Source organism: Vidua chalybeata, chromosome 3, assembly GCF_026979565.1.
Source record: "Vidua chalybeata isolate OUT-0048 chromosome 3, bVidCha1 merged haplotype, whole genome shotgun sequence".
Classification (NCBI taxonomy): Eukaryota; Metazoa; Chordata; class Aves; order Passeriformes; family Viduidae; genus Vidua; species Vidua chalybeata.
In genome coordinates this window covers 109,224,132-109,244,781 of record NC_071532.1, presented here as the reverse complement: position 1 = coordinate 109,244,781, position 20,650 = coordinate 109,224,132, and the positions used below count along the sequence as shown (strand labels likewise).

At 43.6% G+C, this 20,650-nt stretch overlaps 1 protein-coding gene across 3 annotated transcripts in view; it reads right to left on the bottom strand.

Annotated features, from left to right (window-relative positions):
* Positions 1-1,165: 1,165 nt before the first annotated feature.
* The window catches only part of TFAP2B (transcription factor AP-2 beta), a 33,481-nt gene continuing 13,996 nt past the window's right edge, over positions 1,166-20,650 (bottom strand). The window contains exons 4-10 of one of the 3 annotated variants that reach the window (XM_053939213.1): positions 16,056-16,130; positions 15,572-15,791; positions 12,907-13,025; positions 10,021-10,162; positions 7,798-8,057; positions 6,332-6,394; positions 1,167-1,251 (exon numbers count right to left, since the gene is read on the bottom strand). In XM_053939213.1, the coding sequence (XP_053795188.1) occupies positions 6,354-6,394; positions 7,798-8,057; positions 10,021-10,162; positions 12,907-13,025; positions 15,572-15,791; positions 16,056-16,130 (857 nt within the window). In that variant the 3' untranslated portion in view covers positions 1,167-1,251; positions 6,332-6,353. Of the gene's footprint in view, positions 1,252-6,331; positions 6,395-7,797; positions 8,058-10,020; positions 10,163-12,906; positions 13,026-15,571; positions 15,792-16,055; positions 16,131-20,650 lie in introns of all 3 variants that reach the window. The other 2 variants (XM_053939212.1, XM_053939214.1) reach the window with 2 other exon arrangements.

Here is a 20,650-nt window from a genome sequence, read left to right as displayed (position 1 = left end):
AGAGAGAAAGAGAGAGAGAAAGGGAGAAAGAGAGAAAGAAAGACAGAAAGACAGAAAGACAGAGAAAGAAAGAGAGAAAGAGAGAAAAAGAAAGATCAATTTGATCTGAAGATCTCCGGGAAAATGTAGTGAAGAAGAGATCAGCAAGAATATTCCTGCTTTCTTGACACCACGTTTTCAGAGCCCAGTGTCCCAGTGCCCAAGCTGGCTGCACGGCCCGGGAGGAGGCAGGACACACCACTGCCTCCCGAAGCAGCGAACTGCACTTTATTATAAACAGACACATAGATGTGATTTGAATTTGCAACCTTGACACAGTCGCCGGGAGCCTGGGAAACTCGGGGTGAGCCCTTCCTCGTTTCGTCGGGTCCCGTTTCAAAGGGAGCCCTCGGTTTCCACAAGCGGGTGCTTCTGCTGAGTTACAGGAGAGCTTTTCCCGGTGCCTTTGTTTTTGTTTTGGTTTGGGGTTTTGGTTTTGGGGTTTTTTGGTTGTTTTGCTTGTTTGGTTGTTTTTTTAAAACCCTTTTTGCACAGTTCCTGAACAACAGAGAAACTTCCTGATCCCCCCACTCCCTCCAAACAACCTCCCCCCAGACTCCGCTGGGAACGGCGAGGGCTGTTTTGGAAGGTTTCATGCAAAACATGTGCTCTACTAAAAATAATACTATCGGTGCGATTAAAACAAAAGCAAACAAACCAAACTAAAAAAGTGTGGCATGCAGCCTGACTTTAGGGAATCAGCTCCAGTGCCGCTGGCATTCCCAGCTCATCGGCATCCACACCTTCCCCCCCGCCCCACCCCACCTGCCCGCACCTTGCTCAGAGGGACTGGGGAGGAGAGGTTTGGGGGTCCCCGCTCCACGCCCTGCAAAGTCCAGATAAAAATTCGGAATGGGAAAGCGGAGGGATTCCCTTTGCTCTTTCTCCCCCACCTCGTCTCCCCCGTGCTCGGACCCCGGGCGTTGCTGTCCCCGTCCCCCCATCCACCCACCCTCCCGCCTCCTCCATCCCGGGCCCCACGAACTTGCTCCGGGCGTTTTTGCCATCACACCACGGAGAGAAAGTAGGTCACGGCTGAGTCCAAGCCTGGCTGAAGCCGAGGCAGCCGAGCCTCGAAAGCTTTCCCACAGAACACACTTTGGGGTCGTCGTTTGCAATGTTGTTTGGTTTTGGGTTTTTTTATTATGATGAAGATGATGATTTATTTTGGACACCATGGGCGATCAGCTGAGCCGGCTCCTGTAGTCCAAGCTGGAAGGAGAGGGAGAAGGGAGGTAGTTTGGGAGATGGAGGTGGGGATGGATTTAATTTTTGCTATTACCCCATCCCCTTCAACAAAAATATTAAGTTGCAAAAACCGATCCACCGCCTGTCAGGGCTCCTACACCTCTCCGTCTGCCCTCTCCAACCACCGACTGCTCTCTCTAAAAACCAGCAGATAAACCCCAACCCAGACGAGCCTTCAGATCGGGTATTTAACTGAAATAGTTCACCGCAGTAAAAGCGAGGCTTTAAACCGGTTTTCTACCCTCAGGGCTCCGTTCGAGCACACGTGTGTGTTTGTTTTCAGGGTGACTGTGCGGAGGGTTAAATTGACAGTCCTTTCCAGGGAAAAAAAAAAAAAAAAAAAAAGGTGTTTTCTATAATACCAGTAAAAAAACAATTAATTAAAAAAAAAACCTGAGGCCCTAATCTGCTCCCCCTCCTCCGTTTCCCAACCGCAGGGTAAACCCAGAGTCACTCCGGAGTGGCTCCGGGTTCGCCCTGGGGATCTGGATCTCCCCTCAGCTCTGCAGCGATTACAAACCTAAATAAATCCGATTTGGGAACGGAGGGGAAAGGAAGGGGGAGAAAGAAGTTTTTGTTTGAATATTTCCTTTTGCTAATTGCTGGTGCCGCAAATGTGCACCCAAAGGTAGAAAATAAAGCTGCATTGTGAATACGAACATCACTCCCGATCTCTCTATACATAAATATACATCTATTTACAGATATCCAGGTATGCATAAGCGAAATGTACATTTACAATTACATAGCGGTGGGAGGGGAAAAAAAGTTTGCTGAGTTGCAGGCTTACATAAAATTTTCCTTTAATGGCTTATACTTTAGAAAGAAAAAGATTTATTCCGAATTCAGCTGGTTAAAGCAAAATGAAACAAAAGCTCACATTAACATGACATGAGGTTTATTATAAGTCTGCTTAGAATGAAGAGGTAAGAGTGGGAAAAAATATGGACACTTTTGAGTCAGACAGAAATAAAATACCAACATTTCTGAGAAGCAATATTTATTGTCTTTTTTTTTTTTTTTTTTTTGTCTTTTCCTTTTTTTTTTTTTTTAATGTAGAGACATGTCCTGAATTTCCCCAAAGCCTAGATTGGGAAAATAAAGACTTCTTGGCGTTATAAGTAAATCCGTCTGCAGAATCGAAGCAGCACCAACATTCAAAAAAACTGAAGAGGAAAATACAACAAAACACAACAATCTCTTTTTTTTTTATTCTTATTCTTATTATTTATGTAAATCAGGTCATCACTGGACAAGAAACCAATTTCTACCCATTACCATAACAGCTTGTCTATAAAGAACAGAAAAGATTCAGATAGGATACTATCTAGTCAAGCGGGATTTTTTTTTTGTTGGTTTTATTTTTTCTTTCTTTTTTGTTTGTTTTTTTTTATACTTTTCGTTTTTAAATTCCCCCACCCATTCACAGAGGTATAGAGTCACAGATAAATAACCCAAAAACTACTTGCTCGCCATATTTACACATTCCCGTTAAATTAAGCATAAATAAATATATACAAACTCAATACTGAATGCCTCTCCGCATTTCTTCTCAGGAAGAGTCGATAAACTGGTATTTCTCACTGCATGGTCAGATTTTTCAAGAAGAGGAGGTGAAAGGGATCATTTGGGGCATAAAAGGAGAATTTTTAATTTTTTTATTATTTTTTCTTTCATCTTTCCAGTTTCTCATTAGCTTTTTCATAGCTTTGCATTTGTTTGGGTCTTTTTTTTTTTTTTTTTTTTTTTTCCTTTATTTCTTGCTGGCACACAGTGTTTCGTCTCTCTCGAAATGTTCAGGCGTTTACCAGTGTGTTTGGGGATGTTTTCTTCTATTTTTTTTCCCTTTGTATAAGAAAATATACTATTTGTAGAAAGCCTATGGTCTCTCTCACACAGGGAAGCCGGAGGGGAGGGGAAGGTTGTCTGGGTCGATCTGGTAAATGCTTACGGCAGCTGAAACAAGCACCAAATTCTCCAAGAAATGTATTAAAACAGAGCCGGACAGGTCTGTGTGATAAACCGGTCAGAAAGAGAGGAGCAGGAGAAGGGAATAAGCCCTTTGGGCACAGCTAAAGGTCTTAAAACCATCCTTCCCCCGCTCCCTCCCAGCCCCAAATGCAAATTTGGGGATTTGGGGAGAGATTGGTCTGGGATGCAAAGGGACTTTAAACAGCTTCTCACAGAGAATTTCTATTAGGTGGGACAAGACACAACCCGATTTTAAAGAAACCATCGGGTTGTAAAAGGATTCCCATAAAATTGGCTTCTTGTTTCCATCACATCTTGTGTGAATAACAACCAGGAAAACAAAAAGTCAGGGAACATATAAAAGTAAATATTTTTCCAATGACAAATAAAGAATTGTTATTAAAAAAAAAAAATGAGACTAAGAATGAAATAAAATTTACAGCAACCCACCTGTTTGGTTTGAAAACAAACTTTTCATGGTCTCTCCTCAAACTTTTCCCTTGAGTTACAAAGCAAAGCTGCCGTGTTAATCCTCCTGTTTATTGATTTATGATCCCAAGGAAACCAAATCTTTTAATAACTCAATTATCAGATAAACGTCTGAGGTGCCTCACCAACAGAAGTAGTCGGGTTTGGAAAGTGGAGGGGAGCAGGAAAATACCCTCCAGAGGGAGGCTGAGTTGAGTTTGGGGGGAACCTCTGTACTCAGCACTGATAGGAGCCACCAAGCAAGGGATAATTCCCTCTGGGGCCAGCACTAGGATGGGGGGAAGGACAGAGAGATGTTCTCCTCTCCTGTTTCCTGCCTGATTGCATTAAATCATAAACCTCATGAATTTTGTCTCCACACTTTGGGGAGCAAATATGGGGAGGACATCCCATTGCAATCAGTGGGAATTTGGCTTTATTTTGCCTAAGCACTGCACAGTCTGGCATTTGCAGTTTGTCTCCTCCGGGTAGAAGGCACAAGGGACAGACTGAAACTCTTCCCTCAACCTGCTCAAGGTTTAGGTTGTGGTCCAAGTGACCAAACCTGTGTCTAGGGAAGATTTCAGCAGCAGCAGGATCAGGCCTTCATGACATGTAAGACATGTAAGTCTTTCCCCAAGAAGTTCCAAGAGTTCCTTTTCCCCATTATCCCACAGTGGTGGTGGGATACTGTCCTCTGCAGTTAAAAGGAGAATCCCCTACATTTCCCCAAAGACAAGGAAAGGCCATTCCCAACATGGCCCCAAAGCCTTCAGCTGCAAGCTCTGGAGTGGCAGGGGACAGGTTCCCATGGCCCTGCATATGCAGCTGGGGATGTGGAAGACTGAGAGCTGATTTGGGGTCTCCCCACACCCAGAAGCCTCACTGGGCTGGGCAATGCTGAAGAGCTGAACCCACAGGCTCCTCACAAATCCTATGTGCAGGGGGAAGGCAAGGCAACATCCAACACTTGGTGCTCTGCTCCAATAAACAGGATATTCCCATCAGGCAGAGAAGGGAACTGTGCTTCCAGGTGGGGCCATTTGTTCCTCCCCACATCCTCTCTTTCCCTTTCCCTTGCATCACTGCTGGGCCAAGCCCTACACTGGAGCCTGGATTGTCCCTCCCAGAAGCCTGATGAACTTTGGGGTGGTTGGCAAGGGGTAAAATTTGGAGGACTGGGGATGTTCTTTTTCAGTCTGAGGGTCCCCAGCCTGCTGGTGGGGGTTCCACGGTTTGACCACCACACCTCCTCTGGTGACATCCACAGGGATGTGACAACCCCTGCCAAAACCAAACCCACTGGCAGGGACATGCCAGGGTCTAAGACTGCCTCCAACTCATCCAAACAACCCATGGAGAAGGCTTCCTGCCTCAGGTCCCCCATTTTCTCACAGGAGATCCCCCAGCACCCCAGAAGAACCAAAGGTATATGAGCAAGGAGCAGCTCGGGAGAGGCCAATGCTCCTTGGGGCTGGATGATCCCTGGATTTCTGTTGCCACATGTGCCCAAATCACAAGCAGAGAGCAAGAGCTGAGACCTGGCTGCATGAAGATTTGAAAAGCAGAGCAGGCCCTCAGCTGTAACCATGTCTCAGAGAGCCAAGGGCATTAAAGGGGACAAGAGGATCGTTTGCTCTTTTGCTTTGAGAACATTTCATTAAGGGATGTTGAGAGTATTGCAGAATTATTTCTCCCTCACTATCCACTTTGGAAGGTATCTCAAAATGAAAGGAAGGCTAAGGTTTCTCTCTCTCTCTCTCTCTCTCTGGTTTTGAGTTCAGGTGTGCCTGCTTGTGATGGTGGGACTGAGTCCTGCAGCTTGCACAGGGATCCTAGGGGGAGGCCTGACCCCACTGGAATTTTGCCAGATACTCCAGGAGATTTACCCACACCCAGTTCTGACATAAGTAAAAAGATGTGTTAGTGCACGAGCCCTACCCCACTGAGAAACACATGCAATCACCCGACATGGCAGAATCCAAACAGAAATTCATATCCTTACACTTCAGCGTTATTTTTACCGGAGAAGACAGAGAAATGTATGTCGAAAAAGGAAAAAAAAGGAGAGAGGAAAGAGATAAGACTTCTCCTTCACCCCCACCACCCCAAATCATATGCATAAGACATCCTGTCAGACACCAAACCACCAAGAAAAACATTGGAGTTAAGAAGATTTTGCCCCCCTCACCACACCGACTTGTTCCAAAGCAAGAGTCACAAGACAGTTAAAAAAAAAAAAATAAAAGCTTTCTAAGAGAAATAGATTTCCTCAGACTGAGCTCAGAAATCAGGATATTCCCTGGCAAACCCTCCCCACTCCCATCACGAGGAACCAGCTCACATGGCAACTCTTTCCTCCCTGGGTACAAAACCCTAGTGCCAAGCAAGTGCCGTAACATTCAACACAGCTCTTATTCTCTTTGCAACAGTACACCTCGATTTCAACTTATATTTTTATCTTGTTCAAATTATTCCCTTTGAGCTTCTTTAAAGAAGTGCACCTACAGAATTCAGTAACAACTGGCTTTGATTTGAAAAAGCAAAAAAAGAAAAAAATAAAAAGTATCAGAATATCAGAATTGTGGATTTTTTTTCTCTGTACCTGATATATTGTGTAGGGATCTCTAGTCCTCTTTGAAGAAGCTCATAAGCCAAGCGGGCAAAGCTTTAGGAAACAGAAGAAAATAAAACAGTGCATACTCCTGAGAAAGAATTACATACTCATATCACTCATTTTTTGTTGTTGTTAACAGTTCTTTAAAAATGGGGGAAGAGCTCTCTCACTCACACTAGTCAAGGAAATTAAGGACTGAAACATTAGCATAGTTTGGAATATAAAACTCCTTAGAGAAAAAGAGGAGATCTCAGAAAATTAAAAAATCAGATAGCGCTGACATTGTACCAGACCTTACTTCCAAAATTTTGCAACCCATTATTGACAAGGCATTTTACCATCAAAGACAAAATTACTAAATTACAAAGTATGTTTGCATGCATTTATATGCGTGGCTACGCACACATATTTTATATCTATCTCTATATATATATATATATGTATATATCCACATATATACATATATATCCACAAACATACACGGGATACCCGCGCCCCCCTAGGGAGTCGGGTGTGCACATACACAGATGCACACACAGAGGCACACACGCACCCAGACACACCTGTAAACGCTGCCAATCTAAACAGAGAGTCTGTCTAGACCAGGAAAAAACACAAAATAGTTCTTAAAAAACAGAGCTGGCAGATTCAACTGAGCCACGGCGACCTCGAACGTCCTTTCTGGTGGCACCTAAAGTTAAGTTCACGCTGCTGTGAATGCAGCTGGTGTTGATGGCTTGGTGAGGGGTCTGGGAGCTCCCCTCCTTTCCTAGTCTAGACAGAACCACGGTGGTGAGATGAGGTGGGAAGAGCTGAGGGGAATGAGGCCATGGGGTTGCTCAGAAAGGAACACTCTGGAAGATTGTTTTAGTCTAGGTGGAGACAGGACGTTGTTCAAAACAAAAAGAATAAAATTAAAAAAAAAAAATAGCAAGACAGACCATGCAGCTCAAGAAATCAAAGCACTGACACCAAAAATGTTTCTCCGATTTCTTCCAATAAGTTATTCATTTCTTTCTTTTATTATTATTATTAATTATTATTATATTCCCCTCCCCCCCAATCATTATTTAAAAAATGTGAAAGAACAGAAGTGGGGAAAAAAATCCTGGTGGTTGTCTTCACATGTTCCTGGCAAGAGACTCTGAACCACTGGTCTTGCGCCATTGTGCTCCTCTGATCTTAAATTATTATCTTTCTTTTATTATTATTTTTATTATTTTTATTATTATTTTGTCCTACCTAATAGAATTCTTCCAAAGCCCAATCCAGTATTTTTAAAGCTAAAATTAAGACGGTTTTGTTTTAAAAGATTATCTCTCTCTCTTCTCCTTTTATTTATTTAACTTTTTTTTCTTTTCCTTTCTTTCATTCTAATTTTTTCCTCTCTCTCTCTCTCTCTTTCTCTCTCTCTCATTTTCTGTGTTTCTCTTCCTTGTCTCCAGTTTTACTACCTGGTCCTTCGCCAGATGTGTGCCTGTTAGCAGTGTTGTTGTTCAAGAACATCTTGTCCATGCCTTTGAGAGCTTCAGTCAGGTAGTTTTGGAGGGCCGTGAGGGCAGCACAGATAGCAGGGGCCCCAAAGCCGTGGGTGATGAGGCTGAAGTGAGTCAAGCAGCTCTGAATGCCTGGTTCCAAAATAGGGGTGGGCCGGCTGTTCCCAATGGGCGTTCTGTCCTGGGCCAAGAGATCTGTAAATTCTTTGCAAAGTTGCCTGCAGGGAAGAGAGAAAGGCAAAGAGAGGGAGAAAGGGAGAGAGGAGCTGCTGTTAGGCTCATCCAACAATTCTCTGTGACAACTAAGGGGCAGGTTCAGGCCAAAATTGATCCCAAGACACGGGATGGGACCTTTTTGCCACCATCCTTTTTGCCCCCAGAAGCAAGCCAGGGCGAGCCAGCAGCTCCCTGCTCAGAATGATGCTCTTCAGGGGATAACACCAGTTCTGGAGATTAAAATCTCTCCAGCAGCCACAGGAATGCTTCTGAAGCACTGTGAAAACACAGCTTTGCCTGGTGGCTTCAGAAACAACCAGGCTGAAAGGGAGATGTGCCCTGGATCTGCCAAGCACCCACCCATCCCCCAGGAGGCCTGACCCTGGCTCAAGGCAGCTCCCAGAAATACTCTTCCTGAAGGAAAGCACAGCCATGCACTGAGAGCCACAGGGTGCCACAGGGGCCTGGTGCAGGGGAGGGCTAAAGCAGAGCCTCTGAGACTGCTCAGGCAGGGCCACTTTACTGAGAAAAATCAGGATTTGGGGACTCCGTGTTGGCTTGTTCATGTCATGAGAAACCAAGCAAGCACTTCCCATTTTATTCTGGAGGAATGACACCCCAATTACCACATCAGAGTTGACATCTGGCTCTTGGTTGTTTGTCTGCACCTTTGAAAAATCTGAATTGATTTTTCTAATGAATTCACACACATATATTTTATTTTGAATTACTCTGGTCCATAAGACCTTCAAGTCAACAGGTGCCTGGGCAATGAAGAAACCCTGGAGGCTGGTGGGTTCCCACAGGAATAGCTTCTTTAAGGATACCCAAAGGAATCTGTTTTTTAAGACAGGTGCCTACCCAGGGAGTGGAGATAAAAAAGACCAGAATTAAAAAAAAAAAAAAAAAAAAAGAAAGAAACCCTTAAAAAAGACATTCAGCTCTCATCCTCTGAAATTCTCTGAAATTCCCAGTGGGTTAAAGGTTTCAGAGGGTGAGGAAAGATAAAGGTCTACTTCTATGTGTATTATCCATTAAGAAAGTGCAAGAGAGGAAACTTTGAATTTGGAGAACAAACAGTAATGAATCCAACATTTTACATCTTCAAAGAGCAAAGCAGGGTCTGCGAGCAATTAAAGTTCTGGGACATTAATATCTTCTGACCCTGCGGAAAAGGGCAATCAAATTCCAATCACGTATAAGAAACATCTGGACAAATTTGAGCAAATGATTTTTCAACCCTCCATATATTTCTTTAAATTACACTGTCATCGGAGGCAAGCCACGTCCCAAAGCATGAAATAAATGAGAGCTGTTTGGGCTGGGATTTTCTTTTATTTTTTTTACCCCCTTTTTATTCCTGGCAGACAAAGATGTGTGAACACTCAGCACCCACTGCCGAGTACCCGAGCAAACCATGGAACATCCAGTGAGTAGCCTGGAACGCACAGCCTGGTGTAAATCATCACATACAACACTCCCACCGAGGAAGTCCCAAGGGAGAGAGATGGGTTGGGGGTGGGGGGGCAAATAGTTTATTCTTTTTTTCCTTTTTTTTTTTTTTTTTTAATTAAATTCTATGGGAAAGACAGTTTGGTAGTAGACAGACAGGTGTGTGTGAGCAGCAGCAGGAACAGATAAACACACTGTGGAAGCAAAATATTAATTTTTGGTCCACTTTACATAAAAATTATTTAACTGAGGATGGCTTGGAAGTGATGTACAACAGCTAGGGGAGCATCCCCTACGAGCTCTATAGGGGCAGGATCTGTCGGCAGGATCCTCACTGCAAAGGGGTGCAGAGGTCCTTTGGGAGAATTGAGCATCCTTCCTCCCCGCGGGGCTGTTGGAATTTAGAGCCTGGAAATTCCGTCTGCTTTCCAAATGGGCTCAGAGGAAAAGTTTGAGGACAGGGAGGATTTTCTCCGAGAAGGGCAGAAGGGCATGAGTTAACTCGGCACTCACTTTGTAGCAAGCAGCATGTTTTTCCTGGAGTGTAGGTCGCTGGGGTCCGTGTGCTGTCTATTCAGGTACTCAGAAACAGCTTTGGCTGGGAACTCCGTTTCACAGATGTACCCAAAATCCCGAGCTAAATGAACGGCCTCACCTGGAGGGAACGAGACGGGGAATTAACACCTCCGGGCACCGCCGGCCCCGGGCTGGGCTGGCTCCGACCCGCCGGGACACCGGGCGGAGCCCACGGCTCCCCTGGGGACACCAGCTCCTTTAAGCCTTGTTTGGAAACCTGTTATCACCCCTTCCACCGCAGGGACAGGCTCCTGTTTTGTGTTTCCCCCCCACCAGCCCTATTTTGGGGACAGAAGTCGATGGGACAGATTTTGAGGTGATGGGATTTGTCTTTGCTACACTGAGCTCGTGTGGGTCTCTACCCATCAGCTGCTTGTGCAGAACGGAGAGGAAAGCTCACACACACACACCACACACACACACACACACAAAACTTTAAAATTAACTGGACCAAAGAAAAATGCAAGAGGAAACTGGTCAAATCCTGAAAAACTAAGGACACAAACTTCTCTGAACAGCAGAGAAACCATTCCTGTTTCAATACCTCAGATCATTGTCCAAAATTTTACAGATGTGGATATATTATTAATGTAAATGTTAATTCTTTGTGGGACGTTACTGACACAATTTATCCACACACAGGGCACTTGCGTCATTATCCCAGTTATCGCCACATCTGTAAAATTATGGAGATAACTGCATTTAGCCCGATGACAAGTTTAAAATCTGCATTTTTAACTGGCCATCATGCAAGAAGAACTCTTGTCTGCCGGGTGGAAAGATAACAGCTAATGGCAACTTTTTCTGTGAACAAAATAATTATTATTCTAGCTCTAATTCTAATTCATTTTTCCTGCCTGCTTTGTTTCAGGTTTCTTGCCTACAGAGGTTTGTGTCATCCAACTCCTACTGATGTACTTCATGCCACAAGAAGACAGTAGCTGCAGAATGGAGGAAAAGAGGAGGGGGAAAAAAAACCCTCAGACTCTAGAGGGATTCCACCAGATTATAGCTCAGCCCCTCTAGAATAAAGCGTTAAACCCTTTAAAGCATCGCCCGAGGGACGAGGGGGAAGATTTCCAGCAAGCAGGTATGTCTAATAACTCCAGGACCGCGTTATTTTTAACTCTCAGGAGCTGCTTTCCAACGTCATCTCCTGCCCTCCAATGACTCTCGCTAATCATCAAACCGGTTAATGAAGGCGAGGGCACCCGGCAGAGCCTGGAGGGGAGTGGTTCCCGAGCCGGGCACGGTCCCCCCAGGCAACCTTCGGGCAACGCGGGCCGGGACCGACCGGAGCGCTCCTGTTCCTGGCGATACAGGAGCAGTTATGCTAAACCTGGCTGCTGGAAGGAAGGAGGAAAAAAAAAATAAAAAAAAGAAAAAAAAGAAAAAAAGGAGATAAAACCTAAAACCCCATCAGGTGCAGTTTCTTCCAAAAGGAGGGAACTCTCTGGAGGCAAACTGTTGATTTGTAAGGGAATCAGGGGAGAGGAGGGGAATGTACGCCTTACTGCACACTTGACACAGATTTTAGCATCACTACACAGATTTTGAACCTCACACCAACTTCGGGGAGGGGCTGGTGCTGCTGCGAGCAGAGCGCACGGTGTTCCACACACACCATGGGGGTGAAGCTGTACTAACAGGGGCACTTGTGCCCCCCGAAATGCTTCACACCTTCTATAGCTATACCCGTAACCCACATTGAGCCTTGCACTCTCGGCATCACCCACATGCGGGTGAAGGAGGAACTCCCTCCCCTCAGCCCCCGTCTTTTTGCGAGCCTTCCTTCAGCTCTGCAATCGGCAAGGTCTTCTCGCTCACATAACTCAATCAAAAGAGTTTAAAAGTTAATATCTAGCACAAATATTTCTGCTCGCTTTATACGCAGAAGAGATAAGTGGATTATTTATATGCCTCTCGGTGTGTATGTGTAATGCAGATACATATAAATCATAATTGCATCCATACTATTCTGGTTAGTTGTTTTTTTGGTTTTTTTTTTTTTTTTTGGAGGAGGAAGTCCAACTTCTCTTAGCATGAACACGCACATAACCCTAAACTTATTAGTGGCTCTAACTTTTCCTTGTCGATATAGTAGCAACAAATAAAAGAAACACGCTGGCTACCAAAATGACATTAGTTGACTTGAAATGACTTGAAACTTCAGTCCGTCATTCCCTCTCTCCTTCCTCAGGAGTAGTTGGTCTCTATTCAGCTCCAGCCACCTTAAGGGAAACCAAGCTCTGCTACTCTCAAATTGCTCTGCTTCCTTATCAAAAAAAAAAAAAAAAAAAGCGGGGGGAAAAGTAACTTTTCATTATTTTTCCTCACTGAGCATCTTGTAGTGGCCATAAATCAGCTCAGGAAGAGCGAATTAGCAGGAGGGTGGAGCAGACCTGGAGTCGGAGATCACAGAATGGAAATTAATAGCATGAGGAACGGGACTGCCCTGCAGAGTTACACATGCATGCAAATGTACACGCATATATCCACACGTACACACGCAGACACACTCCCTCACTCTTGCCACCAAGAGGGATCAGTGATCCTCCGGCCAGTGACTTCATTTTGGGGAATGGGATTCTTAACCGCGCAGGTGTTCCTCCTAACCCACCCTGATTTTCACCTCTACAAGGTTTTCCCTCCTGATCCCGAAAGCTGGTGGGGTTTTGGTTGTTTTGGGGGTTTTGTTTTGTTTTGTTTTGTTTTTTGTTTGTTTCGTTTTTGTTTGTTTTTGGGGATTTTTTTTTTTTTTTTGTGAATGTCAGACAGGAACTCAGAGCAGGAGTGTGAAGGGAGCTGCGACCCTCGGCTTACCTTCCACCAGGGAGGTGAGTAAAGTGACATTTGCGGCCTTGCGCCTGCCGGCTGGTAAATTCAAACCGATTTTTTCTAGCCTTTCTCGCAAAGATCTCCCCCCGTTTTTCGATTTGGCTCTAGAATTGCAAAGAAATTAACATTGTGATTAACCCCGCAGTGTTCCTGGAAGAAACGTTTAGTTCTGTGCAATCAGCGAAGCCTGGGAGGGTTTTCACTCGACGTTAAAGACTCTGGGGGTGTTGATTTCTGCTCGGGTTTGCTGAGATTTTCTTAATTTCACCCAGGGGTAGAAGTGGGGATGGACCCACTTTTCTCCCGATTTTATCCAGGGAAATCAAACAACGCCAAACAGCAATAATTAATGGAAAGGTTCTGATCTAGAGAGCAAGTGGGTGTGATACTAACTTGTATTGAGATGTAGAAAAGGGTTGGGCAGGAAGGTAGAGGGGGATTAAACCCTCTGTTATTCCAGGAAAGGGCCAGAATAAGACTAGGGAATTAAAAGAAACCAAATAAATCTGAAAAGTTCGAAGGGAGTATGTGTGCCCCTGTCGATAAATTGTAGAGGAGGGAAATATTTATTAAACTGTTTCCCGCCTGTGAGTGTGCTCTTGTGCGAGGAGGCGATGCTGAGAGGAAGAGCTCACCTGAGGCAGGGTGCGTTATAAAGAGGGAATGGATTGCCTGGGGGAAGATTGGAATATCTGTCGGAGGTTACTGATAAGGGCAATAAAAGGGTGAGTGGGAAACTCGGAGCTATTGTTCGAACGCCCATACATATGTAAACCCCCAGGGATGATATCTTGCCACCTGCGAAGTTAGGGAGAGTTTTGGCACCTAAGAACAAAGTCTATCCCAACTCTCTCCTAATTCTTACTTAAAATTTGCTTAAGAATTAAAAGTCGCACTTAGAGAAAGGAAATCAGGAACTACTGAGAAGCCAGACTGGCTTCCCACTATTTTATATCGAAGTAAGTAAGGCTGGGTGGCAGAATTGCAAGAGAGCAGCTTTCTACGTCTCATCTGCTCTGAACCAAAATCTTGTTTAAAATTTAGATTCAAGATAGGGACTGAAGTCAGCAGCAGCCAATAATTATGGCTTGGGCCGCGTCCAGAAATCTGCTGAAGGTCAATAATAATGCTTCTTTACCTTGGTAATTGTATTTTCTACAGAGCATCTCTCAGATGTTCTCCCTGCTCCATTTGTAGCTGTACAGAAGGAGCAGGCAGGTTCGCATCTGTAAGTAAAAATCTCTCTGCTGCTCTCCCTGGCAGCTGAACAATGATTAGACATTCACATGGAACAGCAGCTATTTTAGGAGACCCTAATTCTCACGTGGATATTTGGGTGACTGACCGCATGTAGCAGAACTTTCCCCCTCGTCTCCAGACACGGAGCCAGAGCCCTTGACGTCATCACAGAATTTTTTTGTGGAGACAAGGGGGGAACCCCAAACATCGACTTTATTTTAAAGAGCCTTAGAGCCTGTGTATCCCAATTGCTGCTATAGGAGTTTTCAAGATATTTCCTCCTCTAAGATTAGCAACTTTTAAACATGATCTGAAGTTTTTTCATTGTCAGTTTGCATGCATCTGTCCCTGTTTAAAAGTTATGATTTTTATTCCAGTCTGGTGTCTACCTCACACGCAGAAAATAAAATCTTGTACCCTCTCAGCCTGAGTGTGTGAACTGGTACCTCATATTGTAATCTCATGGCTTCTCCCCTGTTGTGACTGGAGACAGAGCCGAAGCTCACCTTTCTTACAGACAAGACGTGCTGACAATTCACAGTCCCTCAGGCACTGCCAAGAAGAAAAAGTCCTTTCTCCCCGGTAGCCTTTCCAGCTAGTGGCCTCAGAGATTAAATTCTTGCTGCTTCTACATAAAAGCACAGTCTCCCACTTGTTATGATGGAGTGTCAACCGAACCTCAGGGTTATTCCTTGCTCCCCACTTTCTTCAGTACCAGAAGCTGTCACTGCCAACTATTTTGAGGTCTTCATCAAAATCCACCAGGACATTAGTGGGTGATTTGCACAAATATTAAGCAGCAAAGGCCTCGAGACCAGCTGTGAGCTGCAGTAACTTTCTCTGTGTGAAGCACTGAGTTTCTGACTTTCAGAGCTACCTGTTGGTGGCTTTTCTTGGGTCAGGTACTTGCCTACCTTACAGTTTGCCTATCAGATCCCTGCCAATTTCTTGTGTGACACCACGTGTCATAAGCGACATAATTGCCTGACCGTTACGGCCATGCAGAGCAAACCTCGTGGGTTTATCTAGGAAATTCCTATAAATACATCAGGTCCTGAAATACTTGCAGTTCAGCCTGAAATACGCCCATCAGGGCATTTTATTTTGTCCACTTTCTAAGAGAGAAGTGTGAGGAGGAGAAAAGATAGAAAGTGTGTACATGGACAAGGAGAAAATCTTTATGTCTCTGTTCCTTCATTTGTGGCTAAACAAGGCTAAATATTTCCCTACTCTCCATATATTCATCCCAATGTTTGAACACAGCATATTTTTGCCTTTTCACCAGCATTACACACACAGGCTCCGACAGTAGGATCAATGCATGTTTGAAATCATCTGCACTGTTGACCAAGGGTTTCTGGTGCACGCATGGAGGCCCAGACACATTCACACGTTTGCCCCAGCCTCTTACCTTCTAAGTACTCCTCCTAGGAGGGATGCGTTCAGACACTCTGGAGGGGAAAGGCGTCTCTGAACTTCTCCCACAGTTACTTTATACTTTGAAGTTGAGCTAAGCAAAGACAAGCGGCCAGGTACAGAGCAAAACACCTCTCCGGTATTGACTGAAATTCCACCCAGGAAGCCATCTTTGTTCATCATCAAAGAAGTAACAGATTTTGGAGGAACCGGAACTGGAGAAAGAGAAGGGGAGGAGGGGAGAGAGAAACCATCACGCCACGAAGGAGCACAGGGTAACCACAGTCTGTCTGACATGCACAGAACAGCAAAATGAAAGGGAGTTTTGAATTTCTGGCTAACTCCAGCAACCTAAAGGGTGCTGCTCCCCCAACCTCTAGGAAAGTGCTCCATGAATGATGGATGGAGAGAAGGGTGGTACAGTACAGCCTCTATGCAGGGTTTGATCATTGGGAAATAAAATACATATTGGCAAGCACCTGGCAACTTTCGGGTTTGAGCCTGTGTCTCACCCAGAGCCCCCCGATGCCTTTTGTACAACGGACAGCGCCTTTCTGGAGGGGAAAAAAAGAGGAAAATTTACTTTTTTTTTGCTAATATTTCTAATAGTGCTAAGCTGAGCCAGGAATAAATTCACTACACAAAGGGAGTTGCTGTCTTAAATAAGTATCAAGGCTGGAGGATACAGCAATGAGAAGACAGCTCTGTTATTGCTTTGTGTTTTTATTAAGTCTGGTTTATGAAATAAAATGAGTCTTTTCCTTCAGAAAAATGAACACCAGGAAAAAATTATCTAGCCTAACCATGGTGCTCTCCACTCTGATCATATTGTGCTGTCCGTGCATTAGAAGGAACTCTCCTACCCCTAAATAAAACTGATTTAGTTACTGCAACACGTATTTAAAGGTAGTTATAGGGAAAAGTAAAAGGAGAATGATAAAGTGAAACTAAACAAAATAAAACCATGTTGTTCTTCCAAGATAAAAATAAGTATTTCTTTTCTCTGAGAAATCAGTGGGGTTATTTTAAGAGTAACCAAGGGATTATAACGAACAAATTCCTATAATAGCAACCAGACACACTCAGAAATAAACAAAAAAAAATTGATTGAACTAAAACTGAGAGCAATTCCCCTGTGACAAGAATTTTGTTTACAAATGAACTTAAATAACTCCCTCATAATTGTGTGTAACTGTTATGATTTACAGCAGGTGCTCTAATCAATCACCCAATCACTTTAATTTATAGGGAGCCTCACTGCATTTTCCCAGTTGTTTCATTTCTGCAAGTAATTGATAACAAACCATACTTAAGGTATGTTTTATGCAGGAGTTAATAAGAGCTGACAGCTGCTACTGCAGCTTCCTCTCGGATCCGCGGCAACACGCGTTTCCTTATGGAAAATATACGCAGAAATTGGGGCTTGTGCTGGTGGGAGAGTCCTGGCAGTCCAGCGGGCATGTTTCAGAGGAGAAGACTAATTGATTACACACCCTCTTCAAGCAGATACTGCTCCACAATCTCCCGTTTCCACTCAATCAATTGCAAAGCCAATTCGGCAAATAATAAGGTTCTATTATGCACATATGCCAGCTATTGAGGTAGTTATAATACATGTCAGTTAAGTCATAAAAGCCCTGTTTATTTGCAACATATCTGGAGAATCAAACCATTAGGGTTGAGCGGATATTTAAGTCGTCTGGAGCTGCTAAACAATAAGATCGGGTATCCTAATATATTACCAAGTGCTAACTACTGGGCAATTGCCAATTTTATAACCTCAGTGCATGGAATAGACACAACCGTGTTTCACTGTTTTTATTGCAGATCATTTCCTACTGCCAGACCAGACCCCCACAATAAAAGCTCTATAACAGCTAAAAACCAAAAGGCATGTCGATTTTAGATATACATATTGCTTCGTATGCCTTGTATATAGTCTCCAGTATAAACAAATTATTTTGAGTGGCTTGACTTCAGGGAATTGGAAAGTGAAATGGATTCCTATTTCTCTATTATTTTTAGTTAGGCACTTTATACAGCTCATAAAGGCGGTTTCAAATAGTTTGAGAATGGCTCAGAAATAGTTATAAAATAGTTAGAGGCCCGCTCCTGCTTTCGTTGCTATTATTAGGATTTTTTTGCCATTGATTCTATAGGAAAAGACTCGTTTGTATATCAGAGGCAGTACCAACAGTCCAAAAAATTGTATTTGTATTTTCCCCTCATTGTATATAAACATATCTCTTATTTCATGCACAATGATCGGTCTGAGTGAAGCATCAGGTAGAAAAAAATAGAAATTAAAAAAAAGAAAAAAAGTTGGAATAAAGTAGTGCCACCAGACAGATTTTCATGACTGTCATTTTTTTTCTTGGGACATACACACGGGCTCTGTGGTTCGAGCACACCTTTACCGTGGCTATATTTAGTGACCAGTTTATCAGGTCACTGTCCAGTGAACTGAGAAATTAAACAAGAGGCAGCAATTCCACGAACATCTGATCTTAGTCCAAACTCACTAAAGAGAGAAGGACCCGTGCAATGCTTAAATGTACCTCACCCCGCTCGCTTTGGCCTTTCGGAACACTCATTACATTAGTTAACCTTTGAATTATGGATTTTCACGTGCTCGGTGGGTTTTTTTTCCCCATTGCAAATTGCTTTTTGGGAAGCAGGCTGGCTCCCTTCCCTGCTATGCTGAGAGCTCCTCAGCTTCTTTTCCTAGCAATGTTTCCCTGAAAAGGATGGTATGAGCAAACCCATCAGCTGGAGCCTGATAGCTCTGAACCCATTTGAGAGGCTTGCCAGGCGGTGTAAGCATATCTATTGCAATTTCATAGCTTCAGAGAGATCTATTCTATCTAGGCTCTATATCTTCTGTAAATTACCTAATGCTGCCTCAAAAAAGTGTTTGCCATGGAATGAATTATCTCTATCTATATCATATCTATATGTTTATCATGGCTGGAGCTTTTCAGACACAGCCCAGACATCAGCAGAGATAACAGAACGTGGAGCTTTTGTGGGTGAGGAGATCTCCACGTCCGTGCGTGCAGCTGCATGTGTCAAATCCCTGCGCGTATGTAAATAAACCCGAATGCAGAGTGTATTTTTAGCCAATGTCAACTTCCCCAGTTGGTCAGGGACTGCCACAACTGCTGAAATGACACAGAATAACACACACGTATCCACGCAGTCCCCACCACTCCTGCTTTCACTTTATCCCATTTAGTTCTTGTCATCCCCAGCAGAAACTGTTCAATTTTCTTTCACTCCCAAACTCTACTTGCTGCGTGTGTGTGAGCACTCACAAATACATAATTCCCCCTTTCAAAATATCTGCTTTTTCCTTTCTTCTATTTTTCCTTATTTACTTCCTTTGTCTCTTTTTCTCCCCTCTCCTTTTCTATCCCTTTATCTCTATTTCTCCCCTCTTTTTTTTTCTTTCTCTCCCCCTGTGGTTACTTCCAGCCTCTTTGTCATTTCTCCCCCTTCCATTTCTCTTCAGCTTATCAATAAACCGAGAGAGCGACAGTAGCCGCTTGATTTGTTAGTAATTATAAGCATACTGTTCCTGCAAACGGGATCTCTAGATGAGTGAGATCGCTTTAGAACGACAGCAGGAAATGGTGGGGAAATGGAGCATGGCGAAACTCAGCGTGAAGCTTTCAGTTCTTTACATGTTTACAATTTTCTGTGCATACATTAAGTCTTAGGCTTTTTCTTTCCTTTTTTTTTTGCCTTTTTTTTGTTTGTTTTTTTGTTTTTTGTTTTGTGGTGGTGGATTTCTGTTGGGCTGCTCGCCACAAACGTGTGAAAATGAGCACAAATGTGAGGTGGGGTGAAAAAAGCTGTTTGACGACAGTAAAACTAAAGAAATAACAGACTTATGTCCTACAAACAGCTGTTCAATAAGGGTTTAAACTATGGCTATCATTGTAGTAACCCAGCTAAATAATATCGTAGTCGAACAGTCAGTTAAATTATCAATCAGAAGAAATATTTCTTGTATTACTTACTAAAAAACATAGTTGAGAACTTAATTATTAATAAACTATCAAACTACTTTCAATTTTTTTTACTCTGGCTGGTGTTAAGATGAGTAAGAAGTTCTTTGCCCATGCTAACAGCAGGACTTTGCTGTAAGTAGTGATTCGGTCTGACTCAGTAGCCAAGCCTAAAACGTCCGGGAGCAGCGTCTTAGACGCTGAAACTTAAAGAGTCCCGGGCCTTATCTTAATTTTAAGGAACAAACACAAAAAGTGCGCGTTCATCTCGTATTTCCTTCTGTCCCCTCTCGTCCCTTCCTCTCCTCCCACCCCTCTCCCGCGCCGCAGTCCCCGTCCCTGAAAGCTGGGACTGAATTTCAAGGTGGAATGTATTCCCCCGAAACTGTTTTGCATTTAATTAAAGGGAATCCTCAGGTTCAGTGGGTAACCCGGGAATAAGCACGAAAATGAGTGGCATTGAAGCACCATCTCTTGAGCCCCAGATCTATCACCTGAGAAGCTGAGGCCAGAGCGGTTCTCAGTTAATCATTGATCAGCTGTTCCGAGGGGTGGGGAGGAAGCTCTGGATTATTAACAGCTAAAAACAAAAGGTTAAGACACCTTCTCTCATGTGTTTCCTTAAAATAGGAGGAACAACGGAGCGTGTTTGCAAGACCATGAATTAAGGTCTTCAAGTTAAAATGGCCTTTCATGATAAATCAGATGTGAGTGTGCACACGATCGTCAGAAACAGCTGAAAGTAAATAAATATATCAGAATAATTTTAAGGTCACTGACTGTGCCCCAGAGTCACAAAAAATTAACTTGGGACTCAGGCCATGCAAGGTTTTGCAGGAAGACAACTTCTTTCACCATAGAAAGTGCCAAGGAAATTTCAGATGAGCATTTGACAAGGGGACCCGATCTTTTACTCCTGACACATGGCAAACCTTCTCTTCATTTCAGCAAAAATCGAGAGAAAGGCCTCAAAACGTGCAGCCGGTAAGCTCTGAAAGCTGAGTTAAATCTGATATTAATGTTCCTGGTGATTATTATCATCTTGATGATTTATCTGGCTCCCT